This window comes from Orbicella faveolata, unplaced genomic scaffold, assembly GCF_042242905.1.
Source record: "Orbicella faveolata isolate gen_17 unplaced genomic scaffold, um_ofav_v1 contig_36, whole genome shotgun sequence".
NCBI classification, from domain to species: domain Eukaryota; kingdom Metazoa; phylum Cnidaria; class Anthozoa; order Scleractinia; family Merulinidae; genus Orbicella; species Orbicella faveolata.
Window position 1 is genome coordinate 329,970 of NW_028301565.1, and position 16,122 is coordinate 346,091.

At 42.9% G+C, this 16,122-nt stretch overlaps 1 protein-coding gene and 2 pseudogenes across 1 annotated transcript; 2 read left to right on the forward strand and 1 right to left on the reverse strand.

Annotated features, from left to right (window-relative positions):
- The first annotated feature begins 2,222 nt into the window (after positions 1–2,222).
- On the forward strand, positions 2,223–2,402 carry LOC149101885 (U2 spliceosomal RNA; annotated as a pseudogene).
- Positions 2,403–3,997: 1,595 nt separating this feature from the next.
- LOC149101886 (uncharacterized) lies at positions 3,998–5,564 on the forward strand (annotated as a pseudogene).
- A 409-nt stretch (positions 5,565–5,973) lies between these two features.
- On the reverse strand, positions 5,974–8,043 carry LOC149101887 (uncharacterized). The gene is made up of 2 exons (XM_089274729.1): positions 6,905–8,043; positions 5,974–6,552 (listed from the first exon to the last, which is right to left on the reverse strand). Exons 1-2 carry the CDS (start codon positions 7,566–7,568, stop codon positions 6,140–6,142), a joined length of 1,077 nt encoding a protein of 358 aa, XP_089130855.1. The 5' UTR covers positions 7,569–8,043; the 3' UTR covers positions 5,974–6,139.
- Between the last annotated feature and the right edge of the window lie 8,079 nt (positions 8,044–16,122).

The window sequence follows — 16,122 nt, forward strand, 5'->3', positions numbered from 1 at the left end:
TAGAGTCTATTCTGGTCGACTTTTATACGTCCCTTTTTTCTAAAGATACTCTTGATATGCAAATTGAAACTGAGTTAATTGATGGTGTAGAGTTTTCTCTAACCGATTTTGAGCGTGAGCAATGCCAAGGACTTTTCACTAAGGAGGAGCTCCTGTCTACCCTGCAGGGTTTGCAAACTGGCAAATCACCAGGGTCTGATGGACTCCCCACTGAATTTTATCTTACCTTCTGGGAATCTTTGTGTAATCTCCTTGTTCAGGTTTATATGAGCACTTTCGTCTTGGTGTCCTGTCGGATAGCCAACGCGAAGGTCTCCTACGCCTAATTCATAAGAAAGACGAGAGAAACTTAGCTAAGAATTGGCGACCAATTTCCTTGCTTAATACTGATTATAAATTGGCTTCTAAGGTTATCACCGAGCATCTCAAATCTGTTATGTCTTCTATTGCACACCATGACCAGACCTGTAGCGTTCCCGGCAGAACAATTTTTTCCAATCTGCAATTAGTTCATGGTGTTCTTGATATGATTGATAAGACCAATGAAACTGGCATTCTTGTCACCCTTGATCAGGAAAAAGCCTTTGATCGTGTAGATCATGAATTTTTAATGCGTCTTTTAAGTAAGTTTGGCTTTGGGCCCACCTTTTGTGGCTGGGTCAGCCTTTTTTATAACAATGTTTTTTCTCGAGTTATTTGTAATGGTCAACTATCTAAACCTATCTCTCTAGGGAGGGGGGTGAGACAGGGCTACCCTCTCTCACCCCTTCTCTATGTCCTAGTTTCTGAAGTACTTTCTACACAAATCTGTAAATGTAAGGAAATTGAAGGCTTCCGTCTCCCTGGAGCCGGGGGTCTTCAATTTAAAATCTCTCAGTATGCTGACGATGCAACGAATTTCCTTAAAACTGAGAGATCGCTTTTTAATTTATTACAAATAGTTCATAAGTATGAAAAGGGGTCTGGCGCCAAGCTCAATACCACAAAGTCTGAGAAAATGTGGCTTGGCCGGTGGCGAGATAATGGCGCTGCTCCTTACCGTCTAAAATGGGTAAATAAGATGAGAATTTTAGGTGTACATTTTAGTAATGGCATGCTCTCGGTTGAGCAGGATAACTGGAAGTCCAAACTAGATAAGCTTAAATCAGTTCTTAGTCTCTGGAGTTCTAGAGAGCTGTCTTTTATCGGTAGAGCGATGATCTTAAACATTTTGGGTGCGAGCCGTTTCTGACACATTGCCAAAATTCTCGCCCCCCCAGCCTGGGTAGTTGATTCCTATAAGAAAATTACTTGGCCTTTCATTTGGAGAGGTGAAATGGAATGTATTAGCCGCGAGAGGCTGTGCTCCAGTTTCTAAAGGTGGTTTAAATATTGTTGATTTCTCTGTGAAATGTACTTCTTGCTATTTTTTAGGACGTCGTTTATTAAGTATGATAATAGGTTTAATTTTTATTCTAATAATATTCCTTCTAGTTCGATGCCGTCCAATTATTATCGATTATGTTTAGACAAACTTATCTATGTTTAATACCTTTAAGCACTTACCTGATAATCTATCCTGTAAGAATATTTTTTGTGGCGGATGTCCCGCCTAAAGCTAAATGAGAACAAAAAGAATGATTTATTATGGCTTATTCTACACTGTGCTGTGCGCGTGCGATATTCCCTTAAATCTTGGGGTTATATCGATAATGATAAGTGTGCGGTTTGTGACAGGATCGAGAATATTGAGCATTGTTTCGTTGCTTCTCCTAGAGTAGTCAAAGTGTGGGATTACCTTTCTGCCCACCTGTCTCATTTCCTAAATTCTCCCTTCATTGTATCTGCCCCCTCTGTGTTTTACCCTCTCTCTGATTCTCAACCCTCACCTTGTTCTCCCCTTTCGAATTTTCTAATTGTAACTATTTTATACTGGATTTGGACATCTTGCAATCTAGCTACCTTCTGCAATTCAACCTTAGGTTCTCAACAAATAATTGATTTAATTAAGCATGACATTAAATCTCGTATTCGATGTGCGAAAGCTGACTCTGTTAGGAATTTTTGGTCTTTGCAGTCTGTTTTTTTTTCTGTACACAATAATAATAGTATAACTTTTCTTCTGTAATTCTATTGAACTTTAAGTGCTTATTCATGAACTTTTACTGTACTTATCTTTATACCACTAGGATAACACAGCCCTTTGGCTAGCCTTGGCTGAGGATATAATAAACCACCCGGGGTTCACCGGGATTTTATCACAAAAAAATCTGTTCTTATCAGCTTAATATCTGATACACTGCTCATTGAGCAGCTCATATGTTAAACTGATTTTTGGAACTGGGCTGTGGAAAAGAGGCTTGCCTCATCCCAGCCACGGGTTGCCTCGGTATAGCACTACCTCCGAGTGCGGCCCACTTCCCCTCAGGGAAGAAACCTTCATTCAATGAAGGAAAGAAATCAAAGAAAGCCTCCTCCTGACACTAATGTCTGGCGTATTTCTCTGTCGGCAGGCACAGACTGAGGGAGGTTAATGTAGAGCCGCCTAGAAGTGAGGCTGGAGGCTCTAGCACACCCACAAAGCACTACCACAAGGATATAGAGGTAAGGAGGTTTGCCTTTGACTGCCCCTGCATCAAGAATTTTTGTACTTACCTGATGGGGGCTTACCTGAGTTAGTGAAGTGTTGCGGCTCCTTGTGGGACGTTTCAGTGGAGACGAAGTAGAAGCAAGTCAAGCTCTGGACAAGCAAGGATATTTGGTAACGTATAATTACGTCCTGATTTGCTCTGTCTTTTCTTGGCTTTTCTCTGTCTTCTCCGGCTGAGTGGCATTTTGATTGCCTGATCACTTTTTCTGGTCTTTTGGCCAGTCTCTTTTCTCTAAGCTTTGGGTGACGCTTTTGCGCCCCCCCATTTTTCTGGCTGTTTTCCTTTTCTATTGCTGCACATCACTGTGGTACTTGTGTTGCGCTTTCTCTTTGCTTAGCCTGGTGTGAGCTTGGGCTTGCAGTCAATTTGTTGTCGTGGTGTTTTGGATCTGCCAAAAGCGTAAATATTACATAACATAGTAGTGAATAATAATAATAATATTATAGTGTGTTTAATTAATTAAGTACTATTAGAGTAAATTATTTAGTGAATTACTTTGAAATAAACTAAGTGCTTTCTCTCTACTTAGCCTGGTGTGTGCTTGGGCTCACAGTCAATTTGTTGGTTGTGGTGTTTTTTGATCTGTCAAAAGCATAAATTGCTTATTGAATTTACATTATATAACATTTTAGTAGTGAATAGTAATAATATTATAATTTAATTAATTAAGTGATACTATTAGAGTGAATTAATTGGTGAATTACTTAGAAATAAATATAGGAGAGTATTTACAGTAAGGATGATTGCTTCTTGTTGCACAATTAATATTCATACCGGCAAAAAATTGTATGGCAAATGTCATGAAGAAATCCTTGAGGCTGTCCTCAGGTTCTTCCGTGATAAATTTCAAGTCGTTGCTGTCCAACATTAGGCGCCTTAAGATACAAGGACGGCAGGAATGAGGACGGTTGCCGGAAGTAAATTTGCACAAGCAGGCATGCGCACGAGAACGTCCAACTCGTGGCCTTGCCGTCTTCGTCTCGTCGAGGACGCCATTTCGGCGGTTTTGCCGTCTTGTCGAGAACGTGAGCATTTTCGTTTCTTTGTCACTTATTAAGTGTTTCAATGGATTCAATTTTCAGATGTACTTACGATGCTGTTTATTAAGATCACATTTTCTGTACTTATTGTGTAAATGACCCTAAACAGGTAAAATGTTTGATAAATATACTCACTGTGTATTTGTTTTTGTTTCAGTCGTCGCCATGAATTTTCCCGCACAGTCCACGGCCAAAAAAAGTAAAACGTAAGTAAAGTTGAGAACATCTTGTAGTGATGGGATATCAATTGAGAGTAAAGAAAGCACAACAAAAGGATTCTTTGATTTTAAGTGTTGATTTTATTTCATATTTTGATTTGTTGTGATCAAGATCGGCAGTCAATGTTTACCTTCCTTCCCAGTTATGGCAAATGACAATTTGAATGTCTAAGCGAGGATTCGCAAATGAATCCGATTTATTGAAGGGCTTTATATTGATTAAAATTTTCAGGAAGCCAATGGTTTGGAGCGCTCCTCATGACGAAATGTTATACCGGGAAATATTGGTAGTGGATCCCTTTACTGGCACCAAAAAAAGTATGGTGGCTAGAGGAACAAAGTGGGAAGAGGTCACCCAAAACTTAAACAAAATTCAGGAAGTGTACTTCAAAGTTGATAAGAGGGCAGTCCATGACCGTTACAACCTCCTTTCAAAGGAGCTGAGAACCAAATTGAAAACAGAAGAACGAGAGAGTGGAATCGAAACTGATATGACAGAAGTGGAAGTCGCACTAGAGGAACTGATTGAGAAAGAAGATGCAGCTGAGACAGAACAAAGAGTTGTTGACAGCCAGAAGAAGATGAACAGCAGTCAAGACAGAAAATGCCGAGAACATCCGGAAGAAGGCTATGGAAAGACTTGGACAAACTCAGAAAAGACAAGCTGACGAGGGAGAAAGCGAAGGGAAAAAAAGGAAGAGAAGGTCAAATGGCAGTGACACACTGAACTTTCTCAGAGAAAAAAATGAACAGGTTCAGGCAATCCAAAAGGAGGAATTCGATCTTAGGAGACAGCAGCTGGAGCTTGAGTCCAAGAAATGGGACAACTTCATGCAAGTGATGCTGCATCAGCAACAACAACAACAGCAACAGATGCAGGACTTTCAGGTCATGATGGGTATGCAAACCAAATGCCAAAATGATTTGATGCTAGCCCTTGTTAATAGGTTAGTGGAGAAGAAGTAAAATGTTCTCTTGCAATGTAGTAAACAACTTGGCAACGTTGAGTTTACAGAACTTTGTTTTCACATGTGATGCTGCATGAGCAGGAACAACAACAAAAGCAGATGCAGGACTTTCAGGCCATGATTGGTATGCAAAATAATAAAACGATTTGATGCTAGCCCTTGTTTCTAAGTTAGTCAAGAGGAAGTAAAATGTTCTCTTGCAATGTAGTAAACACCTTGGCAACGTTGAGTTCACAAAACTTAGTTTTCACATGTGATGCTGCATGAGCAGCAACAACAAAAGCAGATGCAGGACTTTCAGGCCATGATTGGTATGCATGCAAAACAGTAAAATGAGTTGATGCTAGTCCTTGTTTATAAGTTAGTAGAGAAGAAAAGAAATGTTTAATTGCAATGCAATAAACTGGGAAACATTTGAGTTTACAAAACTTTGCTTTCACATGTTTTGATATGATTGTTTGTTAACATTTTACACAGAAACAAATTAATGCCCTGAGGAGGAAGTAGGGTACCCCTAGTGCTAGTACTCCCGAATTTCTTCTTTTTCAAAGACATGGTTACAGGCCAGGTAGGGTTACCCTGGCACTAGGGTAACCCTAGCTGAGCACTAGCGGTTACCATAGCACCAGATTAACCGTACCTGGCTTGTAAACTCTCTGCTAGGGAGAAGTCCTTTACCTGGGACAACTTTATTTGTGCTCCAAAGAATTGAAATATGAGAAGAAAAAAATTGTGACTTAGAAAGATTTATAAATTCAAAACCTGTTTCAGTTTTGCTTTGGTAGAGAAAATTTCTAACAACAGCTTTTAGTGACAAAATATTCCCAGTCATGTTTTTTGCTACTGTCGCTGAAATATTTGAAGAACTGATGAACTACATAATTCAAGTGACAATAGTATTTGGCAATAGAATTATTATTGTTTGCTGGTGATATTTACCAGGTTAACTAAAGTGTGATAGGACAGAGTTGTCCTGGGTAGCAGGGTAACCCAACTTCATTCTACCTGTACACTCAGGCAATCTTCGATCTTCTTGTTAGGGTACTCCTAGCACTTGCCTGCTTGTAGAAAGGGCCTAAATGAGGTTATTGATTGCTGGCTAAGTTGACTACTGAAATTCAGTAGTTAACATTGACATTTTATTATACACTTTAAAATACACTTTAACTTTGTTAACCTTGAAATTACACACCTGAAACTTTTTATGCATGTCATTAAAGAATATGTTCTGATTTGGGTCAGTGAAGATCTGCCCATTCTAAATTCAATCACTTGAACAAATATTAAACAAAATAGTCTTGCAGGGCTGGGGGATCCAAATTGAAAAAATCTGAAGTTTGATTTCCATTGAAGCAGGTATGGGCATTGCGAAGTAGTGCACTGACAATATACATTTTCCCTACAGAACTTAAACCAATGTTTAAATTCTTATTGAAATCCATAAATTTAAAATAGTTCACAATGTCCCCAAAAAGCCACTCTACTGATTCACGCACAGTACTCATGGAGGAGTTGAAGGCTTGCATGGCAGGGGTTAGAACTGCACTTCTGAAGGGAGCCTGGAGATGGATGTGTAGAGGATAGGCAGGGTCACCGTAAAGGCACATGGCTTGACCACTTGGAGAAAATGCATACCGCTGAAGATCATTGAGCAGGCCAGAATCTGCCAACATCCCAGCATCGTACTTTCTTCCCTCTGGAATAAAATTGGTAACCAAAATAATGAACATTCAGATTAGTCAGAAACCTGATAGGTCTTCACCAAGTTTTATTTGGGGTGTGTGTTGCACTTCTTAACACCCTTACTGTACCTTAATTTAGACCTTACCTAACCTGAAGGTCAGTCTCTAACCATCGGGGCTTAGGCTATAGGGTCAGGGATTACTGACATTTTGGTCTAGACCTGACCATGTTTTGGACCAGACCCCAGCCAGGGATCAAAAACATTGAAGCCTTGAAACAGGTTACAAAGGCATCCTTGTGTTTTTAACAAATACCAATTGGGTTCGTGTAATTTACTGTTATGAACCACAAAAAATAAATCTTACCTACAGGACCATACATATTAGCAATCATACCATTAGGCAAGGTCACAGATTGAAATTTGAGTGCGTGGACCCACTTATGTCCATTGTAGACAACTCTTTGTAATTCTCCTGGACGACATATTGGTCTGACAGTTCCATCTATGAACCCTATGCAGTTGTCCAGTGCTGCACCTTTATCAGAGATAGCAACTGCATATCTCTCAAGGCTCACAGGGTCAAGAATTGTGTTGTTCCACTGCATGATTCTGTGTCCTTGTGTATTGTAAATGTAATCCAAAACGATGTTATAAATCATGCTTAGTTCCGGTACTGGTCGGCCGAAACGAGGGATTAAATCGGAATAGAGACAAGGGTAGGTCAGTCGTCTTAAAAACACACAGAGACCTTCAATTCCAGGAGCTGTCGTACCTTGATGGCAAACAAACGTTTCGGGAATATCGAGTGCTTCCGCAAGTAGTGGAATTTCAGTCTTCCTAAAGCAAAATTTGGCTTTGCATTCTGTATCATCCATCACGTCCACGTCAAATAGTTCGTACTGTTCATATGGAAATTCTGGATTCTTGGAAAAATGTTCTTCATAGAGCACGAAAAATTCATCTTCATCTATAGTGCCATAGTTATAGCTATCTAAAAGAAGATTTCTGGCATCTTTGTAGGACGTCATTACAGAAAGTATCGGCGTCGCCGTCCTACGCGAAAATACGGATTCTTAAGTATTTTGTATTTGGTGGGAACAATGGGGCCAGGCCTAGTCTCGCTCGTCCAAGGCCGTCCCCGTCCTAGCTTCCCGTCCTTGTTTCTTAAGGTCCCTAATGTATTGATGTTGTCTGTGTGACCTTTGGGTCAGAGGAAGTGGCAGTAGAAGCCCTGAAGGAAAAGGGTGTTAGGTTTCTTGGGATATGGTGTAGAATTGATGGTGGGCCTCCAACTACCATTGTCCATTTGTTTGACTTCCCTCATGAGGAGGATGAGGAGGCCATTGCCGCCCTTTTTTCTAGTTATGGTTTGGTGAAGAGCGTTCGTCGCCAGTGCTACATCTCTCACCCTGAAATCTTTACTGGCACTCGTCTTGTTGATCTCGTTGCGGAAAGAACACCTCCCTGGATGGTGTCTATCCAAGGCTTTGTTTGCCGCGTTTGGTACAGGGGTGAACCCGTAATTTGTAATATCTGTAGCAAGGAGGGACACAAATCTATGTCCTCTCCGGACAAGAATAAATGTTGTCTCTGTGGTAGTGAAGGGCATCTGGCTCGGTCCTGCCCCACTCTCTGGGGTAATCGTGAGGCTCATAATCCTGCTCCTCCTTTGGAGCAACCTGCTGCTGACACGAATGCCGCTGGCGCTGCTGCCACGGAGGCTGTTAATGCTGTTTTGAATGCTGAAACTCAGGCTTCTCCTTCTAGTAAAACCCTTGATGACAACGGGTCTAATAATGCAGGATTGAATGCTGGAGAAGCTTTGCCTTCTGTTGAAGGCACTCCAAAAGCCTCCTCTGAATCTAGCCAAATTGATTCCGACGAAATTAATGAATTTACCTCTCAGGAGTCTCAGGAGTCTTCTTCACAAGACTCTGAAAGTATTTCTCAATTCTCCGATCAGAGTCAAAGCATTCTTTGTAATGCAAATGGTAGTGTTATTAATCAAAGCAATAATGTTGTGGTTGTGTTAGATGAGGGCCAAGCCCCTTCTTCGCCTGGTGATACTCAAGATGAAGTTGAAGATATGGATTCCTCTGTTTGTCATAAGAGGACGTGTGAGGTGGAATTTGCTGTCCCTACCAGACCATCCAGGGATCATTCACGCTTTGGGGACTTCAGAAAGAGGTTGCGGGGTGACAGCTCGCGTGGTGTCAGCTTGTCCCCTTCCCCATCCAGGGGTAAACATTCTCGTCTTCCGAGAGTCGTTAGGGCCTCCCCTAGGAGGTCTTGAGATCTTTTTGCCTGAATTTGGTGCTTTTCTCTCTTCACTTGCCATTTGAAATGGATATTAAAATCATTACTCTTAACGCAAATGGTTTGCGTCTTCCAAACAAAAGATTGAGCTTTACGCAATGGTTGAGTAATGTCTCTGCCAATATTGTCTGTCTACAAGAGATCCATGCTTCTACTGTTTCTGAAGTGCAAAGTTGGTTTTCCTCATACAGCTTTCAAGTTGCCTACTCTCCTGGCACCATTTGTCCTTGTAGGACAATTGTTTTGTTCCGGTACATTTCTCATTTGTGTAACGTGTGGAATGACTCTGAGGGGCGTTTGTATTATGCGAATTTTCTCTCCGCGACTACACTTTTTGCGTCTGTAGTCTTTACGCTCCAAATTGTAATCCTGACAGAGATGAGTTTTTTGAATTCGTAGCTGATTCCATAGATCCATCTGTCCCCACTGTCATGTGCGGAGACTTCAACGCAGTTTTTGATTGTTCCGTTGATTTAAGAGGTTCATCTTCCATGTTTGGCAAGCGTGACAGTAGCCAAACCCTCACAAACCTCTTTTGTGAGTGTTGCATTCTAGATGCTTGGAGGACCCTTCACCCTTCAACACTTGGTTTCACCTGGGATAAACCTGATGGCTCTTTGTCGTCTCAGATTGACTTGGTAGGTTGTCCCTATTCTTGGGCATCTTCCGTGTCATCCTGTGAAATCTATCCTTGTCCTTTTTTGGACCATAGCGCTTTGGTCTTTACCTCCCTGATTCCGGAAGTGGTTCCTCATGGGCCTGGCAGATGGCATCTCAATGTGTCTATTCTAGATGACCCTGATTATGTCACCTTAATTACCGATTTTTCGGCACAGTGGCAGAAATGTAAACTTTCTTTTCCATCCAGTTTGGATTGGTGGGACTTGGGGAAAAGCAAGATCAAAGGTCTGTCAATTAATCATTGTAATGAGAAGTGCCGAGAACGTCATGGTTCCCGGTCCCTTCTCTCTAATTTAGCATCTCACTTCAAATCTTGCATTGACACTGGTGTTGTCTCCTGTATGGAAGTTTACCAAAATGTCTTGGCTCAGATTTCTAGTTTAGACTCCCTAGCTGCTAAGGGGTCTCAGATTTGCTCCAGGGCACGTTGGGCAGAGGAGGGTGAAACCTCTTCTTCTTTTTTCTTCCATCTGGAGAAAAAACGTGGTTCTGAAAGCTGGATCTCTGCCATTCACAACAGAGAGGAAGTAATAGTCTCAAAATTGATGAGATCTGCTCTGTTTGGAGATATTTTTATTTAGACCTTTTTACTGTTGGGGAGACCGATACTAACATAGCAGCTTGTGTTCTTGACAAATTGGATTCTTTCTTGTCTCCCGATCAATCGGCCTTATGTGATGGTCCTCCGAGCTTGGCTCAAGTCTTAATTGCCCTGAATGGCATGTCAAGAAATAAGACCCCTGGCTCTGACGGATTGCCCGCTGAGTTCTACATCAAGTTCTGGCATGTCATTGGCTCTGACCTTACTGAAGTCTTTAACAAAGCTTATCATCTGAATTCTCTATCTGAGACCCAAAAACTTGGTCTCATTACACTTATACATAAAAAGGGGACAGACTCAGCTGCAAGAATTGGCGTCCTATTACCTTGCTTAATGTAGATTATAAACTGTGCACCAGAACTCTTGCTGGTCGTCTTCTAAAGGTTATACAGTTTGTGGTTGCCCCTGATCAAACCTGTGGAGTGCCCGGTCGCTTCATCGGAGAAAATGTTGCCTTCTTGAGAGATGTGGTTTCCTATGCTTCTGACACAAATTATCCCGTTGCAATTTTATCCCTCGATCAAGAGAAGGCCTTTGACCGAGTTGACTGGTCCTTTCTACTCTCCACTCTCTCCAAAATGGGTTTTGGTGCTTGTTTCTGCAAATGGATTAAATTGTTTTACACTGACATACGCAGTTCTGTGATTGTCAATGGCTGTCACCAAACCCTTTCATCCTTCTCATGGTGTGAGACAGGGTTGTCCCCTGTCTCCTTTGCTTTACATCCTAACCATGGAAGTCTTGGTAGTCAGTGTTCACAAGAATCCTGCTATTTCAGGTCTTTCGACCCCCAGACCACCTGATCTCTCTGTTCTGTCTCTATATGTGGACAACACCTCTGTTGTCTTCTCCTCCGATGAGACTATTGTTGCAGTCTTTGAAACGTATGATTTATTTGAGGCCTCTGGTGCTAAAATCAACGTGGACAAATGTGAGGGCCTTTGGTTGGGTTTATGGCAGCATCGCCTGGATGCCCCTGTTGCTATCTGCTGGAACTGCATTAAGATCAAGGTTTTGGGTGTCTTTATTGGTCCTGATGATCTGGAGGAGGCAAATTGGCGCCCTAGGATTGATGCTGTCGAAAACTGCCTCTCTTCATGGCGTTCGCGTTCTCTCTCATATCAGGGGAATGCCTTGGTGATTAATGCTCTTGCTTTCTCAAGGGTTTGGTATGTGGCGTCTCTTATACACAAGCCCCCTATGGTTCTCAACGAACTCAATACCTTGTGTTTTCGTTTCTTTTGAAGTGGGAAGAGAGATGGTTGCTCATGCTGTTGTGTGTCAACCCACTAACTCTGGAGGTTTTTTGGTTGTCCACACTCAGTACAAGACTTCTGCTCTCTTGGTTCAATGGGTGAGAAGATTCTTAACCTCTCCCAACACGTGGGTATCACTGATGACGTTCTGGTACTTTGACAGATTTGGCGCCTCCCCTATGGAAGTTTTTTCCTCTCCATTTGATTTTGAACCCTCCCTTTTGCCCCCTTTTTATTGTTCTCTGCTGAAAGCTTGGCATGCTGTCGGCGGTTTCTTTTCCGTCCCTCTTAATTGTTTAGCTATTGGTGACACTTCTGTTGCATCCATTACTTGTAAGTCCATCTACAAATCTATGCTATCTCCCAACATAGCTTCCCCCCATTGTGTACGAAAATTTCGCCCAGTGTTTGAGGATTTGTATTGGCCTGCTACATGGAGGCAACTTACCTTTTTACCGCTTGACCGGAAAATCATTGATTTTGAAAATTTGTCATGGGGTCTTATATACTGCTGCTCGCCTGTCTTCCTTTGGTTATAACTATTCCACTTCCTGCTTTTGCGGCCACCTCCTAGAGTCATCCGATCATTTGTTCTTTGGGTGCCCCCTGGCCTGCAGTGGGATAGATTGGATCCAGTCCCTTCTTTATGTGGCATCCCCTTTGGCTCCTTCCATTACCCTCTGTCATATGCTTTTTGGCTTCAGCTCTGATGAATTTCTTTGTGTACCTCATATTTTTGTATACTTACTTTTTGTGTGCAAATTTGTGATCTGGACTCAACGCAATGATCATCGGTTTTGGTCTGTACAACCAAGTGCTGTGAACCTTATCGCTTCCATCAAAGCACGTGTCAAGTTTTACTTACCTTCGTCTTAAACATTTTCGTTCCAATCGTCGTCGTTTCTTTGTGTCAGTGGGGTGGCAATGGCACCATTTGTACAGTGGATGGTTCTAACGTTGTCTTTCTGTCCTCATTTTAGTGTTTCTTAGTCTTTTTAATCCATTGCATCTCGTCCTCTCTGTTTTTTAGTTTTTTCTCCATGGTGAGGTGGGGTTTGATTCCCCGGCAAAGTTGGCGGGCTGGCCTCGTATAAGGGTGCCCCCTCACTTCGGCGGTAGTTGTATTGTACTTTCATGCTGGTCGATAGGGTTAATGGACATTGCACCAAGTCCATTCTACCGCTTTAAATATAAAAAAAACTTACCTGACGCAGGAGTGTATGGCTGAAGGCCCTACCATTTTGGTGCAGTTTTTGCTGTCACTCTGATTTTTGGTAAGTTTGCCAGCTTTTGGCTCGTTTTTGTGGTTTTCCTAGCTTTTTTGGGTGCCATCTTTCCTTCGAGCCTTCTTGTCGATTTGTTGGTCACCCATCCAGCGTTTGGTTAAGCCGGGTCACCCATCCATTGGGGTCCTCGCCCATCTGGGCTTAACCTTTTTTCTTTTGCTTGGCCTTTTGCCTTGTGTCCATCATGCCACCGCTGTCTTTTCTTAAGCACACGGTGGATATATCTGTCCAGCTCCCAGCTGGTACTTTGAGTGTTGACGTTGCAAAATATATTTCTGAATATTTTGCCTGCAAATATACAGTTAGGTCTATTCAGCAGTGCCCAGGCCACGTTGCACGCATAATTTTTGTCAAGCCTGAGGCTCGTTCGGCCGTCGAAGAGCTTCAACGTATTGAATTAAATGGTTTTCTCTTCTGGTGGTTGTTCCGTTACCGCCTCCGCCACGTTATTCGAATGTTTTTGTTTATCTCTATCTTTTCGAAAGTTCCAATCAACCGATTACTGATTTTTTTTGTCATTACGGTGAGGTTGACTCTGTCCATTTCCAACATTGGACCAACCTCCCTGAGGTCTGTACTGGCACTCGTATCATTTGTATGATTAGACGTAATCATATTCCTCGGTTTGTCATCATCAACGGGTACCGTTGCAAGGTTTGGTACAAAGGTCAGCCTTTAAAGTGTGACATCTGCAATGGTGATCACAAGGCAGCCTCTTGCCCCCACAAGGGTAAATTCTCTGGTGTGGTGACGAGGGGCATTTTGCCCGCAACTGTGCCAACCCGTGGGGCAAAAGTGTTCCCCCTGCTGACCCTGATGTAGGTTTGTCTAGTGACTTATGTGACGATTCGGCCCCTGCTGATGTCATGCCTGATCCTCCTGCAGTGGATCCTTCCGTCGTGGACCCTCTGGCCCCTTACCCTGTTGTCGTCATCATCAAGGAGGGCTCTGTTTCCCCTGTGGCCGGGGATTCTCCCCCTGTTGTTGATAGTGGTTCCGTTCCCGAGATTGTGATAGCTGAGAGGTTCAATCAGCTGGATGAACTTGCATCCTAGGGCAGCCAGAGTATTCTGCAAAATTGTGTCGATGGCCAATCTAGTAAAAATTCCAATCAAATTGGTTTCAATTTCTTAAGTAATGGTATTACCAATGGTAATAATGTTAATTTAAATACTAGCAGTGTAGTTACTACCATAGGAAATACTGAATGTAGTCTTACGAATATTGGTAGCAATAATGTAGGTGATAAGGATAATAATGTTAACTATTATGGTTCGGCTGTTTCAGCCACCCCGTCTCCTGGTCCTGTTGATTCTCAAATGGCTGTTGTCGCTGACCCTCGTAAGAGGCTCCTGTCTGATGCTTCCTTCTCTGAGGAGCCCATCGGGGAGTTCTCTTCTGATTCGGCTGACCTGCCTTCTGCCTCCAAATTAAAACCTGGCTCCATTTCTGACTCTATTCTGGCCCTTGCCTCCAAGTCCAAAATTGGTGCCAATAAGAAGAGTGCTAAAAAGTCCATGGGTCACCTGCCTGCTGGTGTTGTTTCTGTTTCTTGTTTGCTTGCTCGTCCAAAACACTAAATTCATGATGGCTTCTTTCCAAATTGTTATAATGGCTTTCTCCAGTTTATCCCTTAATTGTAATGGTTTGCGTGACCAGTCTAAAAACATGGTCTTGTCCATTGGCTGCGGTTCATTCCTGTGAGTGTGGATGTTGTCTGTCTCCAGGAGACCCATTGTCTATCAGTTGCTGAGTGTTCTCTTTGGTTCCGCTCTTCTGGTTTCCTTTCTGCTTTTTCTCCAGGCCTTCTCACTCGTGTTGTTGCATTGTTCTCTTTCATCCTTCGTTGTCCCTTCTCAATTCATGGTCTGATTCTGTTGATTGTTTCCTCCAATGCGAGTTCTCCTTCCGGGACAAGACTTTCCATGTCTGTTCCATCTATTGTCCTAACCGCAACCCTGATCATGACCTCTTTTTGGATGATCTTCACTCCCATATTGACCCTTCTGTCCCTACTGTCCTTACTGGGGATTTCAATACTGTTTTTAATCGTGCCCTTGATCGTCGTGGTTCTGACCCTAGTGACTCTTCTCGTGAAAGCTGTCTCCCTCTGTGGTCTTTTTGACGCTTGCTGTGCTGTGGACATTTGGAGGTATCTCCATCCCACCTCTTGTTTCACGTGGACGAGATGGAATGGCAGTTTAGCCTCCAGGATCGATCTGATCGGTATCCCTTATGTTTGGGTGCCTTCTGTCAAGTCCTGGATATTCTGCCATGTCCCTTCTTGGACCACTGTGCTGTCTTGTCGTCCATCTTGGTACCTGATGCTGTTTCTCCTGGCCCTGGTCTGTGGAAGCTGAATACCTCCATTCTTGCAGATGATGACTATGTCAAATTAATCTCAGACGCTCGGCTTAACTGGAGGTCCTCCATTCATCGTTTTCCCTCTTTGGTAAAATGGTGGGAGGATGGGAAGGGACTTATCAAGGGTCTTACTATTCGTTATTGTTGTTCTAAATCTTCTGCCTGGTCTCGAAATAGAGACCTTCTTGTTTGTCTTATTAACCATCTCAAGGCTAAAGTTGACGCTGGGTTGGTCTCATGTTTGGGCCCGTACCATTCTGCTCTTTCCAAACTAGCCAATTTAGATTCTTTGGCTGCCAAGGGTGCGCAGGTCCGCTTCCAGATCAAGTGGATAGAAGAAGGGGACATTTCCTCGGCTTACTTTTTTTTGCTTTTTTTTGCCTGACCACTGGATCTCTGCGCTGAGGGAGGATGATGGCTCTATTGTCTCTTCTCCTACTGACCTGTGTTTTGTTTGTCCAATTTCTATTCATCTCTGTTTTCTGCTGAGCCTACTGACTTGGCTGTCTGTTCATCTCTTCTTGACAACGTTACATCCACTCTTGATCATGATCAGGCTGCCCTCTGTGAGGGTCTTCTCTCTGTCAAGGAATGTTTTGCTGCCCTCCAGGGAATGGCCAGATCCAAGGCCACCGGATCGGACGGTCTCCCCATGGAGTTTCATTTTAAGTTCTGGGATGTTTTGGGGGCCAATCTTGTTGCTGTCCTCAATTTGTGTTTTGACTCTGGCTCTCTCTCACTCTCTCAGCGTAGGGGTGTTATCTCCCTATTCTTCAAGAAAGGTGATTGTCTTGATCCTCGAAATTGGCGGCCAATCACGCTCCTTAATGTAGATTACAAAATTGCTTCTAGAGCTATCGCTGGTCATCTTCTTAAAGTCATTCACCTAGTAGTGGATAAGGATCAGACTTGCGGTGTACCTGGCCACTTTATTGGGGAGAATGTGGCGTTGCTCCGCGATGTTGTTGACTTTGCCTCCTTCTCGGGCACTCAGGTGGCTGTCCTTTCCCTCGACCAAGAGAAGGCTTTCGATTGTGTTGACTGGTCATTTATACGCACTACGTTGTCTGCCATGGGC